Below are 24,419 nucleotides of genomic sequence, written 5' to 3' on the forward strand. Positions count from 1 at the left end.
AATCAGAAGATTTATTTATTATTTTACATCATTTGAATAAAATATATATTTAATTATTTAGGTACCTATTATTCTCTAATAAAGATGTCTAAAAGAAAATTTAATAAATATTTTTTTCTTGAAATTTATATTTTTGGTTCTATGGGAAATAAATAGAAATAAACCAATTGAATTTAAATGGAAATTAAAAAAGAAAATTTGCATGGAAATTAATTGAATATGGAAAAAATTGAAAGTAAGCATTGATAAAAGCAGAAAAAGGAAAGAAAAATGGATAAAAATGAAATTTTGTAAACGAAAATACGATATATAGAAAACTCATCTGTCCATTCCGCGGTAAGTCGTGTAACCAAAGGGACTCAACAAAACAGGAATGTGATAAGAAAGGACTGGATTCTTCACGTCAAATACAATTTCAATGAATGGATATAAAGATTCCACACTCTTCAAACTGAAATATTTGTCTACATCGAAATGAAGTTTATAGCGTCCAATTGACAAGGCATTCTTCTCGCTGTTAATTAAATCATTACAACGTCCAACTGGCGAAGTATTGCTGCAGAAAGAAAATATTTATTATAGCAATTAAAGAAAAATTAACTTTGTAAAAATACAAATTCAATTGTTTCGAGGGAAAATTTAAATTCTTTATTAAAATTACTAAAGAAAATTAAATTTTTAGAATTCATAAGAAAATTCTGAATTTTTGTGTCTTCTTTGTTTGACTCATAAACTATAAAATTACTACGAATTCTAATACAAAACCTTCAATTTTTTCAATTTCTGACAAAAAATTCCTTTTTAAATTAAGGCAAATAAATAACTTAAATTACTTTTTACGGGGTTACGTCGCCTTTAAAACCGTCCAATTTAAATGCGTTCAGGGTGGCGTAACCCCTTAAATAACTTCAATCTTGAACAACTATTATAAAATAAATAAATTATTTAATGAATAATTTTACTTGAATATTTCTAAATTAATTTAATTTTAAAAGAGTTGCGTTTACAATTTTCATAAATAAATGAACTTCAAAAGGTTTTAATTTGAAATTTTATAAAATTTCATTTTTTAATGAATTTAATTCGAAATTTTAAAGAACTTAGATTTTTGAAAAATTTCAATAATTCTAATTCTTCTGAAATTAGTTAAATTTTTTAACAAATATTTAATTAATTATTAAAAATAATGGATTTATAGAAGAATTTTAGTTAAAAACACTTAAAAAAATTGAATATTGAAGAAGTTACAAATGATTTTAGAAATTCTATTACTTTCAAAAGTAATGAAATTCTTATCACAAAATTCAATTATGTTCAAAATTGAAAAAAAATCTCGTCAAAAATCAATTACTTTCAAAAATTTTCCTCATTTCAATAATTTTCAATATCTCTACTATTTTAATAAAACTACTCAAAAGAAATCAATTATTTAAAAAAAAAATTTACAAAATTGTACGCAAACATAATTTAATTATTTTCATAAATAATAAAACTCATCGCAGATTTTCAATTATTTTTTATTTTATTTTATTTTAATTAAATTTTAATCAAATTCCTTGAAAAATGGAACTATTCTTAAAAAAATTATTAAAAGTCCTCAAAAGAATTAAATTATTTAAAAATTTGGTAATAAAATTTTTTATAAGAATTTTCTAATTGACAAATAGAATTTATAAACATTTTTCTCTTTTATGTTTAAAAAATTTTGAATTTTATTAAAACAATTGAAATTAAGAAATTGAATTAATGAAAATTATTTCCTTATGAAAATTGAGAATGTCCTACAAAAATATTATGAAACGAAAATATCCCAGTTTGTTTATTATATGCTTTTTTCTAGAACCAATTTCGTTTGACTGATCTAAATTATGCAAATTTTTCTCCTTTTTATTTATAAAAAATAGAAAACTGTTAAAAAATTATGATTAAGAAATAGGAAATAAATACCCATTTTATGTAAAATTTTTATTTCTCAATAACATTATTGTTGTAGAAAATTCTCAATTTTCATAAGGAAATAATTTGCATTCATTCAATTTCTTAATTTCAATTGTTTTAATAAAATTCAAAGTTTTTTAAAAATAAAGAAAAAAAATGTTTATAAATTCTGTTTGTCAATTACTTGAAAATGAAAATTTTTAGAAAATAAAGGAAAAAATTTTACTCAAAAAAATGTTCTGTTACATTTATTTAGAAATTTCTTTAAATGCAAAATTATTCAAAAAGAAAAAACAATAACTTGTTTTTTAAATAAATATTTAATTATTATTATTTTTCCATAGAAATTAAGATTTTCAAAAATTTCAAATTCAAACCTTTTTGAAATTAAACAACTTTAAAAATATTGTTATAAAATATAAAGATATCGATTGCTCCGAGTCGAAGACTCGGAGTGATCGATTTCTTCATGTTTTATAATAAGTAAAGATGTTCGAGAGATAAAATAATTATTTTATATTGTATAAGAAAATTGTTACTGTAACATCTTCAAAATTATTTTCACATTCAATTATTATTTAAAATTTGAACTAAAATTCATTTTTAAATCATTTTTTATTAGAAAATTCTACAAGAATTCAATTATTTAAATACAAAAGTTTATTATTTATTGAATAATTAAATTTTTCTTAAAATTTAATTCTCATAAAAAATTTTATTACCAAATTTTTAAATAATTGAATTCTTTTGACGAATTTTAATAAAATTTTTAAGAATAGTCACATTTTTCAAGGAATTCGATTAAAATTGTATTAAAAATAATTGAAATTCTGAAATTATTTTTATTATTTATGAAAATAATTGAATTATTGAGAAGAAACTTATAAAAAATTTGTAAATAATTGAATTCCTGTGAAATTTTTATTGTTTATGAAAATAATTAAATGTTTGCGTACAATTTTATTTCAATTTTATTACTTTTGAAAGTAGATAATAGAATTTCTGCAATCATTTGTAACTTCATCAAAATTCAATTTTTTTAAGTGTTTTTAACTAAAATTCTTCTATAAATCCATTATTTTTAATAATTAATTAAATATATATTGACAAATTTAACTAATTTTAGAAGATTTTAAATTATTGAAATTCTTTAAAAATTTAAGTTCTTTAAAATTTCTAATTAAATTCATTCAAAATTAAAATTTTATAAAATATTAAAACTATATTCTAATTCATATTTTATTTTTTATGAAAATAAATTTGAATTAACATTTTTTACGTTGTATTTTTTTAAAATTGCTAATTTTATTTAAAAAAGTGAGTAAAAAGTTAGCCGCGCGCGAATTGTTGCAAGTATGGAGATTAATATGTACCTAGTAATTAATTTTTGAAAATAATTCAATTCATTCGAGGAATTTTATTAAAATTTTTAAAAATAATTGAATTTTGTCAAGAAATTTTATTGAAACTAATTTAATTCTTTCGTAAAATTTGTATTGAAAATAATTGAATTCTTATAAATAATTTAATAAATAAAGTACAGAATTTTCTACTGAATTCTAAAAATTAAATATTTTCCCAGTACTTTTGATAAAATTACCTCACTTTTCTCTAAATCGTGGCAACTTAATTAAATTGAGTTAAGATTTAATAAGAATTGATTTTTTTTCAATCGATAATTACCATTCGTTCACAAACGTCCATCTTCCGTCCAAAAGTTTGTAGAGGCTGACCTGTAAACCTCCAATCGGAAGTCCTTTCGTCATGTCTAAAGCGTGAGTTGAAATTGTCGGTTTCTTGACAATAGGCGTCGCAGGTTTAGTTCCTTTCACAATCTGGAAAAATAAAAAGCAATTATTAAAAATACTATTGCAAATTTTCATTTCCCCGTTTCTAAAAAACAAATTTTTAATAGAAAACAAAATTATTTGTTTCTTTGAAATTTAATTGTTTTTTATTTAAGAAAAGAAAAAAATTGAATTAGACTTTCGAATTAAATTACCTTCTTCGCTTGACTCGTGCTCGCTTCTTGTTGAGAGGGACTCTCTTTAAATTTCTTCACAACCGGAAGAAAATTCTGTTCCTTCGTCTCAATTGCCTTTCGTTTATAATTACTCAAAACAAATTGCGTGCCAGAAGCAAGTTTTCCAGGAGCCAATGTCACACCCCGAGCGCCAGTTGACAGTAGAACTGTTTTATTATTCGGTTTAATTTTTATTGTATTACTCAGTGGAACGACTTTCTTTAAAGTCGTTCCTTTTAATAAACTTGAATCAACAAATTCAATAGGTTCTGTTAATTGCTCATCTTCATCTTCATTCATCTCTGAGTCGACTACATCACTATTTAATGACACAAAACTTAAATTATGTCCCTCCTCATCCAATTGTTCTTCATTAGTTATTTCTTCAAATTCAGATGTTTCAACAGTTTCCGACGCAACGTCCATATCTAGTTGTATGTGCTCCGTATTCTCTTCGGATATTTCGCCGTGAACGTGGGCCATCGCCTCTGCTAATTTATCTCGTTTCATATTCTAAATTATAATGATTCAAATAATTTTAGATTAAAATTCAAACCTTTTTGGAATTCAATAATTTAGGTATAATAATTAAAGTTGACCGAGGGATAAAATAATTATTTTATATAATAAAAATATTGTTATCGTAACTTCTTCAAAATTACCTTCATCATTTCAATTCAATTATTATTTTCTAAAATTTTTAACTTAAATTCTTCTTTAAATCAATTGTTTTTCATAATTTTTCCAAAAGTTCTTTGAGAACTTTCTAATCCATTTGTTAACAATTCAATTTTACGAAATTTCGATAATTCAAAAATTCTTGAATTAAATATATATTAGAAAATAAAAAATTCAATTCAACTTTTCAAAACATTTAATTTTACAGAATTGTTAGTTAAATGTATGAAAAATTTTGATTTTCAAAGATTTTAATTTGAAACATATTCAAAATTCAAATATTTCTGAAAATTCACGCTCTAATGCTTTTAATATTCAATTATTATCTAAAATATTAACTAAAATTCATTTTTAAATCAATTTTTATTAAAAAATTGGACCAGAATTCAATTATTTAAATACTAAAATAAATAATTTTTTTGAATGTAATTAAATGTTTCTTAAAATTGAATTCTCATAAAGAAGTTTAACAACAAATTTTTTAAAATAATTCCTTTTTTCTAGGAATTCGATTAAAATTTTATTTAAAATAATTGAAATTCTGCAATGAGTTTCATTATTTATGAAACTAATTTAATTATTACGAAGAATGTTATAAAAAAGTTTCAAACAAATGATTTTTTTTTGAAAAAATTTATGCAAATTCTTTTTTTAATAATTGAATTCCTGTGAAATTTTCATTATTTTAGAAAATAATTGAATATTCGTGTAGAACTTTGACAAAATTGTTTTTAAATAATTGAATTCTTTTGGGAAATTTTATTAAAATAATAGATATGCAAATTATTGAATAAGAAAAATTTTTGAAAATAATTGAATTCTTGTGATAATATTGTTATTTATGAAAATAATGGAATCTCTGTAAAAAATTTTATTATTTATAAAAATACTGGAATGATTGCGAAGAATTTTATAAAATATTTGTAAGTAATTGAAATTCCTGTGGAATTTTTATTATTTATGAAAATAATTAAATGTTTGCGTAGAATTTTATTAAAATTTTAGAAAATAATTAAATTTTTTGAAAGAATTTTTTTACTCTTTAAATAATTGAATTTATACGGACAATTGTATTATTTATAAGAAATAATTGAATTCATGCAAAAAGTTTTATTATTTTTTAAAATAATTGAAATTTTTGAAAGAATTTTATTAAAATTTTTAAAAATAATTGAATTTCTGCGGAGAATTTGATTATTTATGGAAATAAATGAATTCTTCTAAAGAGTTTTATTATTTTTTAAAATAATTAGATTTTTGACAAGAATTTTATTAAAATTTTCGACAAAATTGAATTTCTAGGAAGAATTATATTATTTATGAAAATAATTGAATTCTATCGAAGAATTTTATTACAATTTTTGAAAAAATAATTGAATTCTTTAGATGAATTTTATTATTTATAAAAATAATTAAATTCTTGTGAAGAATTGTATTATTTATGAAAATAATTGAATTCTGGAGAAGTTTTATTATTTTTTATAATTGGAATTTTGACAAGAATTTTAATTAAATTTTTGAAAATAATTGAATTTCTGGGATGAATTTTATTTTTTTGGAAATAATTGAATTCTTTCGAAAAGTTTTATTATTTTTTAAAATAATCGGATTTTTGACAAAAAATTTATTAAAATTTTTCACTATAATTGGATTTCTGGGAAGAATTTTATTATTTATGAAAATAATTGAATTCTATCGAAGAATTTTATTAAAATTTTTGAAAAAATAATTGAATTCTTCAGAAGAATTTTATTATTTTTAAAATAATTGAATTTTTGTTAAGAATTTTATTAGTTTCTTGAAAAATAATTGAATTCTGGAGAAGAGTTTTATTATTTTTTAAAATAATTATATTTTTGACAAGAATTTTATTAAAAGTTTCGACAATAATTGAATTTCTAGGAAGAATTTTATTATTAATAATTGAATTCTAGGGAAGAATTTAATTTAAATTTTTGAAAAAATAATTGAATTCTGGAGAAGAGTTTTATTATTTTTTAAATAATTACATTCTTGCGAAGAATTTGACTATTTATGAAAATAATTGAATTCTAGCGAAGAATTTTATTATTTTTAAAATAATTGAATTCTTGTGAAGAAATACTTATTGTTATTTATTTGTCCATCGGGAATTAATTTCAAAATACATTCAATCTAAAACCTTTTGAAATTTAATTTAAATTAGAACTGCAGTTCTTTTAATTCTTCAAATATTTTCTAAAATTTGAACTGAAATTCTTTTTCAAATTAATTCTTATCAAAATAGTTAACTGAGATTTCAATTATTTAAATTGAAAATATAAGTGATAGAATAATTATTTCTAAAAATTGCAACTGCAACTCTACGAAAAAAGAGTAAAAATTTACCATCATTTCGATTTTAATTGTCTTCACGGGTCCTTTAATTTCAACATCCTTGCTAATATCACGTGCGTATTTGTGCTCTGGAAAACTGATTTCTTCTTCTGATTCTAATGCCTCGATAGTGTACTCCACATCTTCATCTAGTTCTTCAATTTCCTCCTAAAAGTGTAAAATAATATTTCTAATTTAAAAATTACCGTAAATTATCATTTTACATTATTTTCATAAATTTATATTAATTTCAGAATTTGAAAGTTAAGAAAATTGAATAATTTTAATTTTCAGAAAATTATTCACAAATACCCTGTTTTCTTCACTTTCGCTGTATTCTACATCCATATCGCCCTCTTCAAGTTTTGTATTCTTCGCCCTTGCCATTGTATTTTGAAACATTAAGGCTGATCTTTGATGTTTCATTGTACACATATGCTTCAATAATGAGAGTCGATGTGCGTGCAAATCTTTTTTACAATATTTGCAGTAAGCTCTTGTCGGTTCGTGTGGAACTGACGTCAACCATCCTTTAAAAAGAAAGAAAGAAAAATTAATACAGGGTTGCCACAAATATTTAATTTTATTTTTCCCTGACTTTTCCCTGATTTCCAGACAAAATTCTCACTTTCTCCCTGACCCTAAAAAATATTCTGATTCACTCTAAAAATTATTAGAAACTCAAAAAAATTTTCTATTACATTTATTTACAAATTTCATTAATTGTAAAACTATTCACAAACATCAATAATTTCTTTTTTAAATAAATATTGAATCATTATTATTTTTCCGTAGGAATTAAAATTCTTCAATACATTCAAATTCAAACCTTTTTGAAATTCAACAATTTATAAGAATATTATAACAAAACATAAAGAAGGCGATCACTCCGAGTAGAAGACTCGGAGTGATAGTGATCGCCTTCTTCATGTTTTGTTATAATTTAAATTACCATGACATTTTTCAAAAAAAATTTTATTATTAACAAAAATCCTAATAAAATCCTTCGCAAGAATTCAATTATTTTCAAAAAGTAGTAAATTTTCTCAAAAAAATTCAATTATTTGACAAAATTCTAATAAAATTCGTTGCAAGAATTTAATTATTTTCATAAATAATAAATCGATTATTCGGTAATTTATTTTTAAATCAATTTTTATTAGAAAATTGTAGAAGAATTCAATTATTTAAATTGAAAAATAAATAATTTATTGAATAATTGAATGTTTGTTAAAATTGACTTCTCATAAAGAATTTTATCAACAAATTTTTAAATAATTCAATTATTTTGACAAATTTTAATGAAATTTTTAAGAATAATTACAATACATTTATCGAGGAATTTGATTAAAATATTGTATATCAAAAATTAATTAAAATCCTGCGATAAGTTTTATTATTTATGAAAATAATTAAGACTCATCCCAAAAATGTTATTAAAATTTTTCTAAAATAATTGAATTTCGGTGAAGAATTTTATTATTTATAAAAATAATTGAATTCTTGAAAAGAACTTTGTTAAATTTTTTTTAAATAATTGAATTCATGCGACGAATTTTATAAAAATCTTTTTAAATAATTGATATTTTTCGAAAAATTTTATGAAATTTTGTATATTAAATAATTGAACTCATGTGGAAATTTTATAATTTATATAAATTATTGAATTCCTGTGAAATTTTAAAAAGAATTTTATTCAAGTTTTTAAAAATAATTGAATTTTGAAAAAGAATTTTATTATTTATAAAGATAATTGAAATTTTGACGAGAATTTTTAAAAAATTTTTGAACATAATTGAATTTTGGAGAAGAATTTTATTATTTTTAAAGATATAATTGAAATGACCAGAATTTTTTTTAATTTTTGAATATAATTGAATTTCTGCGAAAAATTTTATTACTTTTGAAAATAATTGAATTTCTGGAATTATTTGTAACTTTTCCAAAATTCAATTTTTTTAGTATTTTTAACTAAAATTCTTCTATCAATCTAGTATTTATGAAAATTGTAAAAATGATTCATTAAATAATTTATAAGTCATAATTTTATGATAGTTCTTGTAAAGTTAAGTTATTTGAAAATAAATTATTGTAAGTTATAGAAAAAATTAAAGGTTTTGTATTAAAATTCGTGGTAATTTCATAGTTTACGAGGCAAATAAAAAAAAACATCAAAATTCAGAGTTTTTTCATGAATTTTTAAAATTTAATTTTTCCATTACTTTTACTAAAAATCCCTGACTTTTCCCTGACTTCCCTGACCAATTTTACTTTCCCTGACTTTTCCCTGAATTCTCTGACCTGTGGCAACCCTGTAATAACAAAAAATATTTTACACAAATAAAATAATTTTACCAAATAAAATAATATCACCTGTAATAATATACATATATATGAAGGTACAATAATACTCAATTTTCAGCAAAAATAAACATACAACCAAGTTTATAGTGACAAAAATTTTTATACCGAAAATTGAAATTCTTCTCTTCACCTAATTGTAAATTCTAGTAACTTCATATTTGGCGCGAAACTAATGCGCATGCGTGTAGAAATAGAATCTTTAAATGTGGAAAATGAACACGTTTACATGCACACTTGTATATTTCCGCATACATACTTTCTCAACAATGAAAACAAGTGTTGATTCTTGAAAAATACGTAAAACTATTTTTCCCTTTTTCGGTAAAGTTTATTTCAATAAAAATTAAAGTCTACATTAATTACCTCTAAAGTCAGTTGTTTGTTCCCATTCTTTACGATAGCGTTGTGTATAAACACGAGTTTTTGCATAGCTTATTTTTCCGGTTGGCGTTAGTCTTGGCAACTCTGATGGATTGGTATGCAAAATAATTGTTTTATTATCAACCTCAATGTACTTGTCTTCTTCTATTTCCTCCATTATCATTGCCGCATTCAAAAATTTAATATAGAATACGGGGAAAATTGAAAAAATAGTAACACGAAATCACTAAAATAGTTTTTTTTCACGAGGAAAGGGAAAAAGTGTGTCTTGATTCAGTCTAGTACCGAAGTTAACTCCCTAGCAATGGCGGACGAAAGAGAAATTGTCCTCTTTATTTTAAAAACGTAAATTATGTAAAACTGTTCTTACGAGTATTACCATAGTTTACACAGTTTATACCATATTTACACTTTTATACGCTTTCGCTCTCTCTGCAACTGTGTACTAGGCTTTATTACCCATACCCCAGGGTTGGGTAGAAACTTCAAATTTTTTTTTTAAGTAAATATTTACATTCCTTTTTCTTTACGAGTTTGGAGTTTACATTAAACTTTTTGACTGTAAGAGAAAATTTCGAAACTTATACTGTTATACATATATCTTATCAAGAAAGTTCTTATTTTTAATTAAAAACTAATCATTTCTGGAATTTAAAAAATTTCTGTGCACAGTATAATTTCGTAAAACTTAGTGGAATTTAGAATATTTATTAATTTGTTAATTTGTAAATTAAATTTTTGATCGAATTGCCTTAGAAGAAAATTATTTATTTTTTATTGTTTTAGTAAAATTTCTATAAAATATTTAAACAATTATATTTACAGGAGTTGATATTACCGAGGGAGCGTGTGTGACGTAAATTATTGCTTATTACTGGTAAAGGTGTAAGTGTCATTGAAAGTTTTTTGTTCTATAATATATGTTAATGTATAAACTTTAGTAAACAATCCATTCAATAATTGTGAAAATCAACAATATCAAAGGAAAGAAAGAGAAAGAACGTAATAATTATTAACCTTATTTGGATAATTTCTTTTACATTTTTCGAACATGTTCTACAATTTTTACACGGATCGTACTCAAGATCAATAAAATTAAGTAAACACTTTTGTTTCTAGATCTACTTAACGGTATGTTTTTAACTTTATTCTCTTTATTTCCTTTATTCAATAAATGAGTATTAATATTATTCTATTAATCTATTCTAACCTATAAATATCTTTTACAATATTTTTCAATATTTAGTTCAATATTTCCGAAAGATTGTTCCAATTTTCTTCCGTTTGAATTAATTTGTAAAGCAATTCGAATTTTTAATTCTTGTAGTCTTTTCTTGTGTTTTTTTTATTCTTATAGAAATATAAATTCTTTTTTTTATTAACAAGTTTTTTTTCCTAAAAAGCCAGGTAATCTTTAGTAATTATTTTTATAATTCCAGAATTTGGAGAAATTTTACTGAAAGTTTTCCACATTTGTTTAAACAATGGACAGTGAAAATAGTTCCACGAAAGATAAAGAATCGCCAGTTGATAATAAGGATGTGATAGAAACTTTGGATTCAGCACTCGAGGATAATGGATTAGTTGTGAAAGCAACAGAAGCAAGTGAAGAAATTGGCGATGATTACGGATGCGAGCATTATAAACGAAAATCGAAATTTGTGGCAAGTCTTCGATATTTTTCTATTCTTTTACAATTGATAATTAAGATAATTAGTACATGGTTGCCACAGGTCAGGGAATTCAGGGGGAAGTCAGGGATTTTTATTAGAAGTAATGGAAAAAATTAAAGGTTTAGAATTTAAAAGAAAATTCAGAATTTTTGTGTCTTTTTTCTGACAATAATTTATTTAAAATAACTTAATTCTATTAAAGAACTGCTATAAAGTTATTACTTATAAATCATTTAATGAAGTATTTTTTTGAAAAATTTTAATTTTAATTCTGTTGAAAGAATTCAACTATCTTAATAAATATTAAAATGCATGTCAAAATTTCAATTACTTTAAAAAATAATAAAACTCTTCGAAAGAATTCAATTATTTCCATAAATAAAAAATAAAATAATAAAATTAATAAAAAAATAAATAAAATATATAATAATATATAATATATAATATAATATATAATATATAATATAATATATTAATAAAATTCTCCCCAGATATTCAATTATTTTAAAAAATAATAAAATTTTTCCAAAAAATTCAATAATTTTCAAAAATATTAATAGAATTTTTCCAGAAAATACAATTATTCTCGTAAATAATAAAATTCTTCGGAGAATTTCAATTAATTTCAAAAATTTTAATAAAATTCTTTGCTAGAATTCAATTATTTTCATAAATAATCAAATTATTCGGTAGAATTGAATTATTTTAATAAATAATAAAATTCTTCGGAAGATTTCAATTATTTTCAAAAATTTTAATAAAATTCTTCGCTAGAATTCAATTATTTTCATAAATAATCAAATTCTTCGCTAGAATGTAATTATTTAAAAAATAATAAAATTCATCCCAGATATTCAAATATTTTCAAACATTTTAATAAAATTCTTGTCAAAATTAAAAAATTTTAAAAAAATATTTAAACTTTTCTCCAGAATTCAATTATTTTCGTAAATAACAAAATTCTTCACAAGAATTCAATTATTTTAAAAAATAATAAATCTCTTCAGAAGAATACAATTATTTCCATAAATATAAAATTCATCCCAAAAATTCAATTATTTTCAAAAATTTTAATAAAATTCTTGTAAAAATTCCAATTTTAAAGAATAATAAAACTCTAACTCTAGAATAATAAAATTCTTCTGAAGAATTCAATAATTATTTTAAAAATAATAAAATTCTTCCCAGAAATCCAATTATACTGAAAATCAATTATTTTCATAAATAACAATATTTATCACAAGAATTCAATTATTTTCAAAAAATTTTTAAAAAATTGTCAACATTTCAATTATCTTTATAAATGAGTAGCAAAATTCTTCGACAAATTTCAATTATTTTCAGGAATTTTAATAAAATTCATTGCAAAATTCAATTATTATTTTTAAATACCTAATAGTATTCATCACAAGAATTTAATTATTTTCAAAAGTAAACAAAAATTTAATTATTTTCAAAAATTGTAATAAAATTCATGGCAAAATTTCAATAATTATTTCCAATATTCTACTAGGTAGTTTAATAAAATTTCACAAAAGAATTCAATTATTAAACAAAAATGTTGATAATATTCTACACGAACATTCAATTATTTTCCAAACAAATAAAAATTTCACTGGAATTCAATAATTTACAATATAGAATTTGCATAAATTTTTTCGAAAAAATCAAATGTTTTAAAATTTGGCATATTATATTCTTCGCAGTAATTCAATTATTTTCATATATTTAAAAATTCTTTTCATCGATTTAATTATTTTCATAAATAATAAAATCATTCGGAGAAAGTCAATTATTTTCATAAATAACAATATTCATCACAAGAATTCAGTTATTTCCAAAAGTAATAAAATTCAATTATTTTCAAAAATTTTCCTTATTCAATAATTTGTACATACGTATCTATTATTTTAAGGATGTACGTGCATGTTTTTTGGAAATTAGAAAACACACTTTTTTTACATATATCAAAAGTTTTACGTAAAAAAAAATTTCTTGCAAAGTTTGAAGTCTGTTTACTACGGATTTTTTGAATAATACGAATTTTAAATTATAAACTTTCAACATTGATTCTTATGGAGATATGTGAAATTTATCCTTTCAATTGAAAAAAAAATGTTGAAAGAAATCCAAATAAATTCATGTTTTTTAAAAAATAAGTGCATGGGGATATCACAAATCGTTTCAAATAAAAATTATACCATGTTATCGGAAATATATTAACAAATTTTAGAAAATAGTAAAAAAATATGATCTGTTACCTTCCTTAAATAACAAAGGAAGAAGAGCGGCAACGTCACTTTTACTTGCGATATTAAACTGGTATAGAAAGAAACTGATATTTTTATTATTTAATGGTTGTAAATGTAATGAAATTGAAAGTAAAAAAGAAAAAGGTTTTTTAAAAAATTTCCTTCCCAACGATAAATTACATGCACTAACATTTTTCTGCCATTAATAATTAATATTCTAATTCTAACCAACTAATCATAAAACAATAACATTCGTGCTATTGACAGTTGCGAAGTTGTCAGATTTTAACTCGACAGTTATAACATAGTATTAGTTTATATACGAATATAAAATTTGTCTAGTGTGTGTGACACTAACAAAAAAAAGTTTTTTTCTGAAGTATGAATATATCCCATATGAAAAATCTCATTTTGAGGTTTATATTTTTGTCAGGGAAAATCGTGCACGTTCATCCTTAATAAAATTTCCCAAAAGAATTCAATTATTTAAAAACAATTTTGTCAAAGTTCTGCACGAATATTCAATTATTTTCTAAAATAATGAAAATTTCACAGGAATTAAATTATTAAAAAAAGAATTTGCATAAATTTTTTCGAAAAAAATCAATTGTTTGAAACTTTTTTATAAAATTCTTCGGAATAATTTTAATTATTTTCATAAAAAATAAAACTTATTGCATAATTTCAATTAGGTATTTTTAATACAATTTTAATCAAATTCCTCGAAAAATATAATTATTCTTAAAAATGTTATTAAAATTCGTCGAAAGAATTCAATTATTTAAAAATTTGTTGATAAAATGATGTATAATTTAATTCTCATAGAATTTTCTGAACAGTTACAGTAACAATATTCTTATAATATAAAATAATGATTTTATCACTCGGTCATCTTTAATTTTTATAAAGCATGAACATATATTCTTATAAGTTGAGTAAGAATTCCTGAAGTGTAACAGCAAATTTTGAGATTTACTGTATTTACTTGGTAATACAAGAAAATGAAACATAATTATGAGATAATTAAATGCCTTGAAGGATTTTTCAAAAAAATTAAATTTCACTTTGTTATAAACAATTGAAGTTTTTTGCAGTGTTTTATTAAAAAATTAATATCTCAAAACAGAATAAACGAATCGTTATAAAATTTGGTATGTATACTCAGAAAATGATGTAGTTTCAAATGAAATAATTAAAAAATTAAATTGTTTAATTTTTGTAATTGTTATTGCAAATTTAATTGTTTATTTGTAAAATAATCAATGTTCTTAACGTCGTAGGAAGTTCGTTCAAATTTCACCATAAAGGCTTTTTTATAACGATTCCATACCCGTTTTGAAATTTGGTGTCCCGCAATTAGGAACAAAGTTATAAATTTTTTTCTGCCGGGCGTCACGTTTGTTTACCGCGCGGCATGTCCACCGTTACCGCCGCCACAGTGGGCCAAATGTACTTTTTGTGTCAAAATCAGTCTAGAGGTCACAATTTTCATTCAAATTAAACAAGTTTTTTTTAATCATCGTTACTAAATTCTTTATTGATTCCTCCAGGCCGATTTTTTAATTTTTGTTTATTTATATTTATTTTTTTATAACAAAGTATGAAAAAGTCGATATTATGTTGCTATAAAATAAAGCTTTTAACATTTAAAAAATTTTTAAGTACATTAGAAATCATGTTTTAGTATTCCTGAAGAAAAATTTTTTATATAATTACACTGTTATTAAATAAACAATACGCTAATTAATTTACTTTTGCAAAAAAGAATATGATTGAAAAAAATTCAATTTGTAGTATATTTCTTCGAGTTTTTTACCCGAAATATAATAGGTAATTAACATATAAACATGCAGTACTAATTTAATTAATTTTTAAAATGTTTAAACAATTTTTTATTGTTAATTGTAAATTTTTTTCAACATTAACAAACAAAATTTTATTTTTTTTACATTTCTCAACATTTTACGCAGGAAATAATTAAATACAAAAATAAAGGGTATTGTGAAAATATTTAACAATTGTTTAAACAAATCAATTGTTTTTTAGTAAATTTTATTTTAAAAAAATTAAAATTTTGATTTCTTTTTATTTCTGAAATTTTTGATAAACTCAAAAGTATGGCTTGCAAATGCTAATTTCTATACTTAATTATTTAAACAAATTTGAAATTAGATATAAGGAAGTTATTTTCATAGTTACATATATTCTTACAATTTCTTAATAAAATGTTTTAGAAATCAAGGTAAAATGTAAATTAGTATGTGGATTCTATTAAAAGTTAAAAATATTAATAATTTGTTTAAATAATTAAGTATAAAAATTAGCATTTGCAAGCCATACTTTTGAGTTTAGTTCATTTAAATAGAAAAAATTTCAGAAATAAAAAGAAATCAAAATTTTAATTTTTTTAAAATAAAATTTACCAAAAAACAATTAATTTGTTTAAACAATTGTTAAATACTTTCACAATACCTTTTATTTTTGTATTTAATTATTTTCTGCGTAAAATGTTGAGAAATGTAAAAAAAATAAAATTTTGTTGGTTAATGTTGAAAAAAATTTACAATTAACAATAAAAAATTGTTTAAACATTTTAAAAATTAATTGAATTAGTACTGCATGTTTATATATTAATTACCCATTAAATTTCGGGTAAAAAACTCGAAGAAATATACTACAAATTGAATTTTTTTCAATCATGTTCTTTTTTGCAAAAGTTAATTAATTAGCGTATTGTTTATTTAATAAAAGTGTAATTATATAAAAAATTTTACTTAAGGAATACTAAAACATGATTTCTAATGTACTTAAAAATTTTTTAAATGTTAAAAACTTTATTTTATAGCAACATAATATCGACTTTTTCATACTTTGTTATAAAAAAATAAATATAAATAAACAAAAATTAAAAAATCGGCCTGGAGGAATCAATAAAGAATTTAGTAACGAAGATTAAAAAAAACTTGTTTAATTTGAATGAAAATTGTGACCTCTAGACTGATTTTGACACAAAAAGTACATTTGGCCCACTGTGGCGGCGGTAACGGTGGACATGCCGCGCGGTAAACAAACGTGACGCCCGGCAGAAAAAAATTCATAACTTTGTTCCTAATTGCGGGACACCAAATTTCAAAACGGGTATGGAATCGTTATAAAAAAGCCTTTATGGTGAAATTTGAACGAACTTCCTACGACGTTAAGAACATTGATTATTTTACAAATAAACAATTAAATTTGCAATAACAATTACAAAAATTAAACAATTTGATTTTTTAATTATTTCATTTGAAACTACATCATTTTCTGAGTATACAAACCAAATTTTATAACGATTCGTTTATTCTGTTTCGAGATATTAATTTTTTAATAAAACACTGCAAAAAACTTCAATTGTTTATAACAAAGTGAAATTTAATTTTTTTGAAAAATCCTTCAAGGCATTTAATTATTTCATAATTATGATTCATTTTCATGTATTACCAAGTAAATACAGTAAATCTCAAAATTTGCTGTTACACTTCAGGAATTCTTACTCAGTTATTAAATTTCAAAAGGTTAGAATTAGAAATTTTGAAAGTCTTAGTTCCCATGGAAAAATAATAATGATGATTAAATATTTATTTGTGGCAACCCTGTATCTAAATGAATAAGTTAATTAAATAATAGAGAAAAGATGTCTTTTTTTAAATTAATTAATAAGTGAATAAATAATTTAATTGAAAAGTATTTCTCGTTTTTTACAGACACCATGTTGTAATAAAGTGTATACATGTAGATTTTGCCACGATGAGCAGGAAACGCATACGGTTAAAAGAAAAGAGGTTACGGAATTAATTTGCGTTTTGTGTGATACTCGTCAACCAGTTCAGGCCACATGCCAGAAATGTCATTGTCGATTTGGCAAGTACACCTGCCTTGAATGCAACCTGTTTGACGATGTTGATAAGAAACAGTATCATTGTAATGGATGCGGCATATGTAGACTCGGTGGTCGAGATAGATTTTTCCATTGTGCCAAGTGCAACATGTGTTTACCTGTGGAACTACAAAATGGTCACAAGGTTAGTATTTTATCGACCTGATGAATATAAAGTATACTTTTATACCAATAGAAAAAAAGGAAAATCGCCCTCAACATGCAATTCACATATTTCGACGCCCCCCGACTGTAAAATGTTTATTCGAATCTCCGTGCAATAAAATGTTAACTCAGAAATTCGTGCTGTATAATTGTTTTTAAAAATTTCATGCAATATAATGTTAACTCAAGTTGCATTCAATAAAATGTCAATTCAACCACCAGTGCAATACAATGTTATTTAAAATACTAAAATTTTTATTTCCAGCCTTTAAATTGTATGAGGTTAAATTAGATTATTAATTTATTTATTAAATTACTTAAATAGATTGAAGTTGCAACTGTTGACAGCACAATAATATTCGTATAGTTTCTTATTTATGGGTTAAGTTTTTATAAAAAAAAGTCAGTAATGCAGAATGGTGAATAAAAGATTATTTTTTTATGGTGAAATATCTGCATAGTTTTCCACTCTTTAGACAAACAGTTTGGTTTTTCTTCAGCAGACCAATTGGTTGAAAAAAAGAGTTATTATATATGTACAGCGTTAAAAACTGCTACAAAATGGAAAACTAAATTCAAAAAATAGGGACTGTTAAAGTAATTTTAATATTTTTAAATATTTATAATTTTAATAAAAATAGTTTTCAAAGTTAGAATTAAATAAATTTTATTCTTTCATTTTCCTAATTAATTTAGTATAAGTAAAAAATATTTATAACATAACTTTTTCACTTTCGCAAGAAAAATTCACTAATTATGTTTTTCTTTAACCTCATATAATTTAAAGGCTAGAAATAAAACTTTTAGTATTTTCAATAACATTATATTGCACTGGTGGTTGAATTGACATTTTATTGAATGCAACTTGAGTTAACATTATATTGCATGAAATTTTTAAAAACAATTATACAGCACGAATTTCTGAGTTAACATTTTATTGCACGGAGATTTGAATAAACATTTTATAGTCGGGGGGCGTCGATTTAATAATGTTTATTCGTCTTATATGACAAATTTTTATTATTACGGAAAAGGGAAATTTATAGTCAACATATTTCATATGTTTATTCGCCTCTAATTTTATTATTACGGGAAGGGAAAATTTATTACTTTAAATCTATTTATAAATGGGACGAATTCATCGATATTTCAATTTACTAATTTTTCTTTCTTTAAAATAATTTTTATGAAACAAAAAATTTATTATAATTACTCGAGAAAAAATTATAACGAGAATAGTAATAATTGCAGACCTCGGATATTATGACTTTTTCGACTTTTTTCTACTATTTTAAAAATATGCGACTTTTTTCGACTTATTTTCAAAAATTGCGACTTCTCGACTTTTTTCCAAATGTTGCAACAAAATACCACATTTTTAGTATAAAATCAGGATTGCCACAGGTCAGGGAAATCAGGGAAAAGTCAGGGATTTTTAGTAAAACTACTGGAAAAATTGAATTTTTGTTTGCCTCGTAAACTATAAAATAACAACGAATTTTAATACAAAACCTTTAATTTTTTCTATAACTTACAATAATTTATTTTCAAATAACTTAATTTTTCAAGAACTATCATAAAATTATGACTTATAAATTATTTAATAAATAATTTTTACAATTTTCATAAATACTAGATTGACAGAAGAATTTTATTTAAAAGTACTAAAAAAATTGAATTTTGGAAAGGTTATAAATGATTCCAGAAATTCAATTATTTTCAAAAGTTATAGAAATTCTTCGCAGAATTTCAATTATGTTCAAAATTTTTTTAAAAATTCTCGTCAAAATTTCAATTATCTTTATAAACAATAAAATTCTTCTTCAAAATTAAATTAGTTTTAAAAATTTTAATAAAATTCTTGTCAAAATTTCACAAAAATTCAATTATTTACAAAATTTTTAATAAATTTCTTCGAAATAATTCTATTATTTTCATAAGTAATAAAATATTCACAGGAATTCAATTATTTAAAATACACAATATTTCATAAAATTTTTTGAAAAATATCAATTATTTAAAAAGATTTTTATAAAATTCATCGCAAGAATTCAATTATTTAAAAAAATTTAACAAAGTTTTTTTCAAGAATTTAATTATTTTTATAAACTTGAATAAAATTCATTGCAAGAATTCAATTATTAAAATATAAATAATAAAATTCTTCACAGAAATTCAGTTATTTTTATAAACTTGAATAAAATTGGTTGGAAGAATTAAATTATTTTTAAAGTAATAAAATTCTTATAAAAATTTCTAGTATCTATATAAATAATAAAATTCTTCTCCGAAATTTAATTATTTTGGAAAAATTTTAATAAAATTCTTGGGAGACTTGAATTATTTTCATAAATTAATAAAACTTCTCGCAGGATTTTAATTATTTTTGATACAATTTTAATCGAATTCTTCGAAAAATGTAATTATTCTTAAAAATTTTATTAAAATTTGTCAAAAGAATTCAATTATTTACAAATTTGTTGATAAAATTCTTTATGAGAATTCAATTTTAACAAACATTCAATTATTCAATAAATTATTTATTTTTCAATTTAAATAATTGAATTCTTCTACAATTTTCTAATAAAAATTGATTTAAAAATAATTTACCGAATAATCGATTTATTATTTATGAAAATAATTAAATTCTTGCAACGAATTTTATTACATTTTTTTTAAATAATTGAATTTTTTCAGAAATTTTACTACTCATAAAAATAATTGAATTCTGGCGAAGGATTTTATTAGGATTTTTGTAAATAATTAACTTTTTTTTGTAATAATGTTCTTAGAAGTTGTTAAATTTCAAAAAGGTTTGAATTTGAATGTTTTAAAGAATTATAATTCCTATGGAACCTTGAAAATGCAATTTATTTCGATTTTTATAGTGAGAAAAATATAACTATAGACAAATTTTTCAAAATTATATTTTTGAATAATTTTTTACGATAATAAAATTTTTAAAATATACGTATAATTAAAACATTTTAGAATAATTGAAATTTTGGCAAATTTAATTGAAAATAGTTTATTTTTTAAAGTATTTTATTACAATTTTTAAAAATCAACTTTTGAAGAATTTTAATTGCAAATTTTTAAAATAATTAAATTCTCAAAAATTTTAATGAAAAATCTTCAAGTGTAAATTTTAAAATAAAAATTAATGGAAATGTTCTTCTAAAAATTATATTAAAATATTTTAGAAAAAAGAAATTCTTAGAATTTTTCCATTCAAAATTTTTAATTAAAATTCTTCAAAAAAAATTTATTAGTTTTCTATAACTTACAGAAATGCTTTTAAGAAATTCAATTATTTTCAAAAAATTACAGTACAATATTTTTAAAAACCTAATTCTTAGAAATGATTTATGATACTTTTTTAAAAATCAATTATCTTCGAACAAAGTAAATTAAAATTTTTATAAATTTAATTTTTCATACCTAATAAAATTTTGGAAAAAACATGTTCATATTATTTTATAATTAAAATTCTTTAAAAATATTATTTCTTTATATTTTTCAAAAATTATTTTATTTTTAAAAGTATTTATCAAATTTCAATTATTTGGAAATTTTTCAATTGTACATTTATTTAAAACTATTACTATTACTATTATTATTATAATTTTAAGAATTTCTTTATAACAATTTTTTGAAAATATAATACCGTAATAACTTTTTAAAATAAACAATTATTTTAGAAAATTGAATATTTGTTTTTAAATAATTGATTTAGAGATTAAATTTAGTTAAAAATTGTAGAAAATAATTGAATTTTGAAAGGACTATAGTTGTAATTTTTAGAAAGTATTCAGAAGGTTTTAAAATGAAATTTAAAAAATTTTATTTCCTGTAGAAAAACAAAAAAGAATTATTTAAATATTTATTTAACAAAATTATTCAAGTTTTGAATAATTGAATTTAGAAATCAGTGAAAGGTCAGGAAAATAAAAAATAAAATTTTTGTGACAACACTGAATTAAATAAAACGACTTTTTCGACTTTTTTTGTATTTTTAATCGACTGAAGCGACTTTTTTTGCGCCTTAAAGTCGATCCGAGGTCTGTAATTGAAAAAATGTTATTCTAAACTTGAATTCTATTTTTGTTAATTGTAAATTTTCTTTTTTGCAGTGCGTTGAGAATGTATCGCATTCGAATTGTCCGGTCTGTTTGGATTTCATTCACACGAGTCGTATTCCCTGTCATATACCGACTTGCGGACATTTGCTTCATGGGATTTGTTTTCAAGATCTTCTCCATTCGGGACATTACGCTTGTCCAACTTGTCAAACTTCTCTCCTCGATATGACTGAATTGTGGCGATTTTTGGACAGTGAAGTAATTCTCACTCCAATGCCACCGGAATATGAAGACATAATGGTTGAAATTCTCTGCAAAGACTGTCACAAGGTGAAAAAAAAGATGCATTCTATTTATTTACTATTAGAATTTCTATAATTATATTCTCCCGTCTTGAATACAATTTCAAAAAAATATAATTATCCTTTTTCTATTTTCAGGAATCAACTGTTAAATTTCACATAGTCGGCCTAAAATGTTTGAGATGTGGAAGTTACAACACCTGCAGAATCAAGGAAACATCCGGTTTGTGTGAGTAAATAGAATTTTACAAAAAGAAAAATAATAAACGATAATTAATAAATACAATATTTTTAATTCAAATTAAAAAGACAAAAATTAACTCGAAATGATTTTCTACAGGTAATAATCAAACAGAAGAAGTTGCGAGTGGAAGTGGAGAAGCTGATCATTGATAGAAAATTAATGATGAATGGCAAAATTATTGAGTTGAATTCGAAAGAAAAACATTCCATGGTAAAAAAATCACCTATATGCTCGATAGTGTGATATTTTGACAATTTCTGAATTATTTTTTTTTTAGTTTATAAGTATTCAAAGTAGACAATTTTATTCTTCTTAATATCACACGTAGATTGATTTTGAATTTTTAAGAAATTGTAATATATATACAAAAAATATATATATATATATTTATAGATTTTTTAAATATTAGTCAAAACAATATTAGGATCTGTTAAATTAACGATTTTTCAGCAAGAAAATATCAACTAAAGTTGATAAAAAAAGATTTTGCCTCCAAACTAAAATGAATACCAATTTTCCTCGTACAATTTCTTTTTCAAACAATTAATCAATAGTTACTATTTTGTGATTTTTAGTTTAGTTGAATTTCGGATATTTTTTCTAAATATTATTTGAAATTAGCATTTATTGTTACTTTTTTACAATGAATCACAATTCTATTAAACTTTTTCAGTTTTAGAGTTGAATATTAGAGAAACGATTATTTTAGTTGTTAGTTGCTTAACTGTTGTTAAAAATTTGTTTCTTTTTGTAAAAACATTTCCGTCGAATCGACTACGATTTTACTTCGTGCAGTCTTTTTTTTTGTTTAAATACGGTAAACACTATTTTTGTTACGTGTATTTGAAAATTGCATTTTGTAAACATTTTCCACGTCCTTTCGATATTAAACATCATTTAATGATTTTAATTTCCGAGAATTTAATTGATGTATTTAAAGAAAATTTTGTTGAACTTATTTAAAAACAAAAAATAATAACGTCGATAAATGTAATGGCTTGTTAACCGATTTTAATAGAGACTTTTGTAGATGTAAATTGATAAGCATAGGAGATTTTACAATATTGTTTGTTAAAAAGAAAGTAATTCTCCTGTTTTTCGAATGAAGCTTTTAAAAGACAATTTTCTCGATCATTGATCAGAATAGGTTAATAGCTTAATATATAGAAATTTTTTGAAATATCGTACTTTACTAGATTATTATTATCAATTATTATATAATATGTATATGCTATTGAATTGAAGAAATCTTTAATAAATTTTATAATTTATAAAAGACAAAATTTAAATAATTTTCGCTTCTTAACAATATAAAAGAGTTCAACGATTCGTGAATGGTAAAATTAAAAAAAAAATCAGTTGATATTCAATTAAATTATTTTCAATATTGAAGACTAAATTTCAAACTCTTTTTTAAATTCAAAAAAATCAAACTCTTTTCTAAATTAAAAAAATTCAAACTCTTTTCCAAATTAAAAAATATCACTAGCTTATAAATAAAATAAAATTGTAAAACTTTACTTTAACTTCAAGTAATTCCAATAGATGTAATAATAATATTATAAAAATGTAATAATTCATTCCGTAATTGTGTCTTCGTTTTTAGTGTCGACTGAAATTTATCCATGCTGTGTTACTCGATGTTTAAAATAAAATTTGCACTTTGTGATCAACTGTATATTTGTGTTTTTTCATTCAATAAAAAATAAAATAATACAATTGCTTTTTTTTCATTCTAAAAAGAAAGATTCGACTGCACATATTTTTTAGTAAAATACGACTAATCGACTTTTTCCACATTTTTCAATTACTTTTCGACTTAAATTGTAAATGTCAGAAATCTTTTTTTGTAAACAATATTGTTCACAAAATCATTCTCCTCTTTGGGGAAAAAAACATAACATATATAACATACCCCCTTTCTTAATATTTTTGTAGGAAATTTTCAATTTTCATAAGGAAATAATTTGCATCATTTCTATTTCTTAATTACAATTGTTTTAATAAAATTCAAAGTTTTTCAAAAATAAAAGAAAAAAATGTTTA

At 21.8% G+C, this 24,419-nt stretch overlaps 2 protein-coding genes across 4 annotated transcripts; one reads left to right on the top strand and one right to left on the bottom strand.

Moving 5' to 3' along the window:
• Positions 1 to 54: 54 nt before the first annotated feature.
• On the bottom strand, positions 55 to 10,055 carry LOC122497955. Its single transcript, XM_043605394.1, has 6 exons — positions 9,722 to 10,055; positions 7,307 to 7,524; positions 7,007 to 7,162; positions 3,941 to 4,474; positions 3,622 to 3,773; positions 55 to 556 (listed from the first exon to the last, which is right to left on the bottom strand). The coding sequence occupies exons 1-6, from the start codon at positions 9,900 to 9,902 to the stop codon at positions 319 to 321; spliced, it is 1,479 nt and encodes a 492-aa protein (XP_043461329.1). The 5' UTR covers positions 9,903 to 10,055; the 3' UTR covers positions 55 to 318.
• Positions 9,697 to 24,084, top strand: LOC122497956 (RING finger and CHY zinc finger domain-containing protein 1). 3 transcript variants are annotated; one of them, XM_043605396.1, is made up of 7 exons: positions 9,697 to 9,834; positions 10,565 to 10,624; positions 11,179 to 11,403; positions 17,408 to 17,725; positions 21,879 to 22,157; positions 22,268 to 22,358; positions 22,470 to 24,084. In XM_043605396.1, the coding sequence occupies exons 3-7, from the start codon at positions 11,224 to 11,226 to the stop codon at positions 22,520 to 22,522; spliced, it is 921 nt and encodes a 306-aa protein (XP_043461331.1). In that variant the 5' UTR covers positions 9,697 to 9,834; positions 10,565 to 10,624; positions 11,179 to 11,223; the 3' UTR covers positions 22,523 to 24,084. The 3 variants fall into 3 exon arrangements, with proteins under 3 accessions (XP_043461331.1, XP_043461332.1, XP_043461330.1); XM_043605397.1 differs by lacking the exon at positions 9,697 to 9,834 and adding an exon at positions 10,282 to 10,300; XM_043605395.1 differs by lacking the exons at positions 9,697 to 9,834; positions 10,565 to 10,624 and adding an exon at positions 10,631 to 10,870.
• Positions 24,085 to 24,419: the final 335 nt, after the last annotated feature.

Source organism: Leptopilina heterotoma, unplaced genomic scaffold (genome assembly GCF_015476425.1).
Source record: "Leptopilina heterotoma isolate Lh14 unplaced genomic scaffold, ASM1547642v1 Lhet_14, whole genome shotgun sequence".
In the NCBI taxonomy this organism is placed as follows: domain Eukaryota; kingdom Metazoa; phylum Arthropoda; class Insecta; order Hymenoptera; family Figitidae; genus Leptopilina; species Leptopilina heterotoma.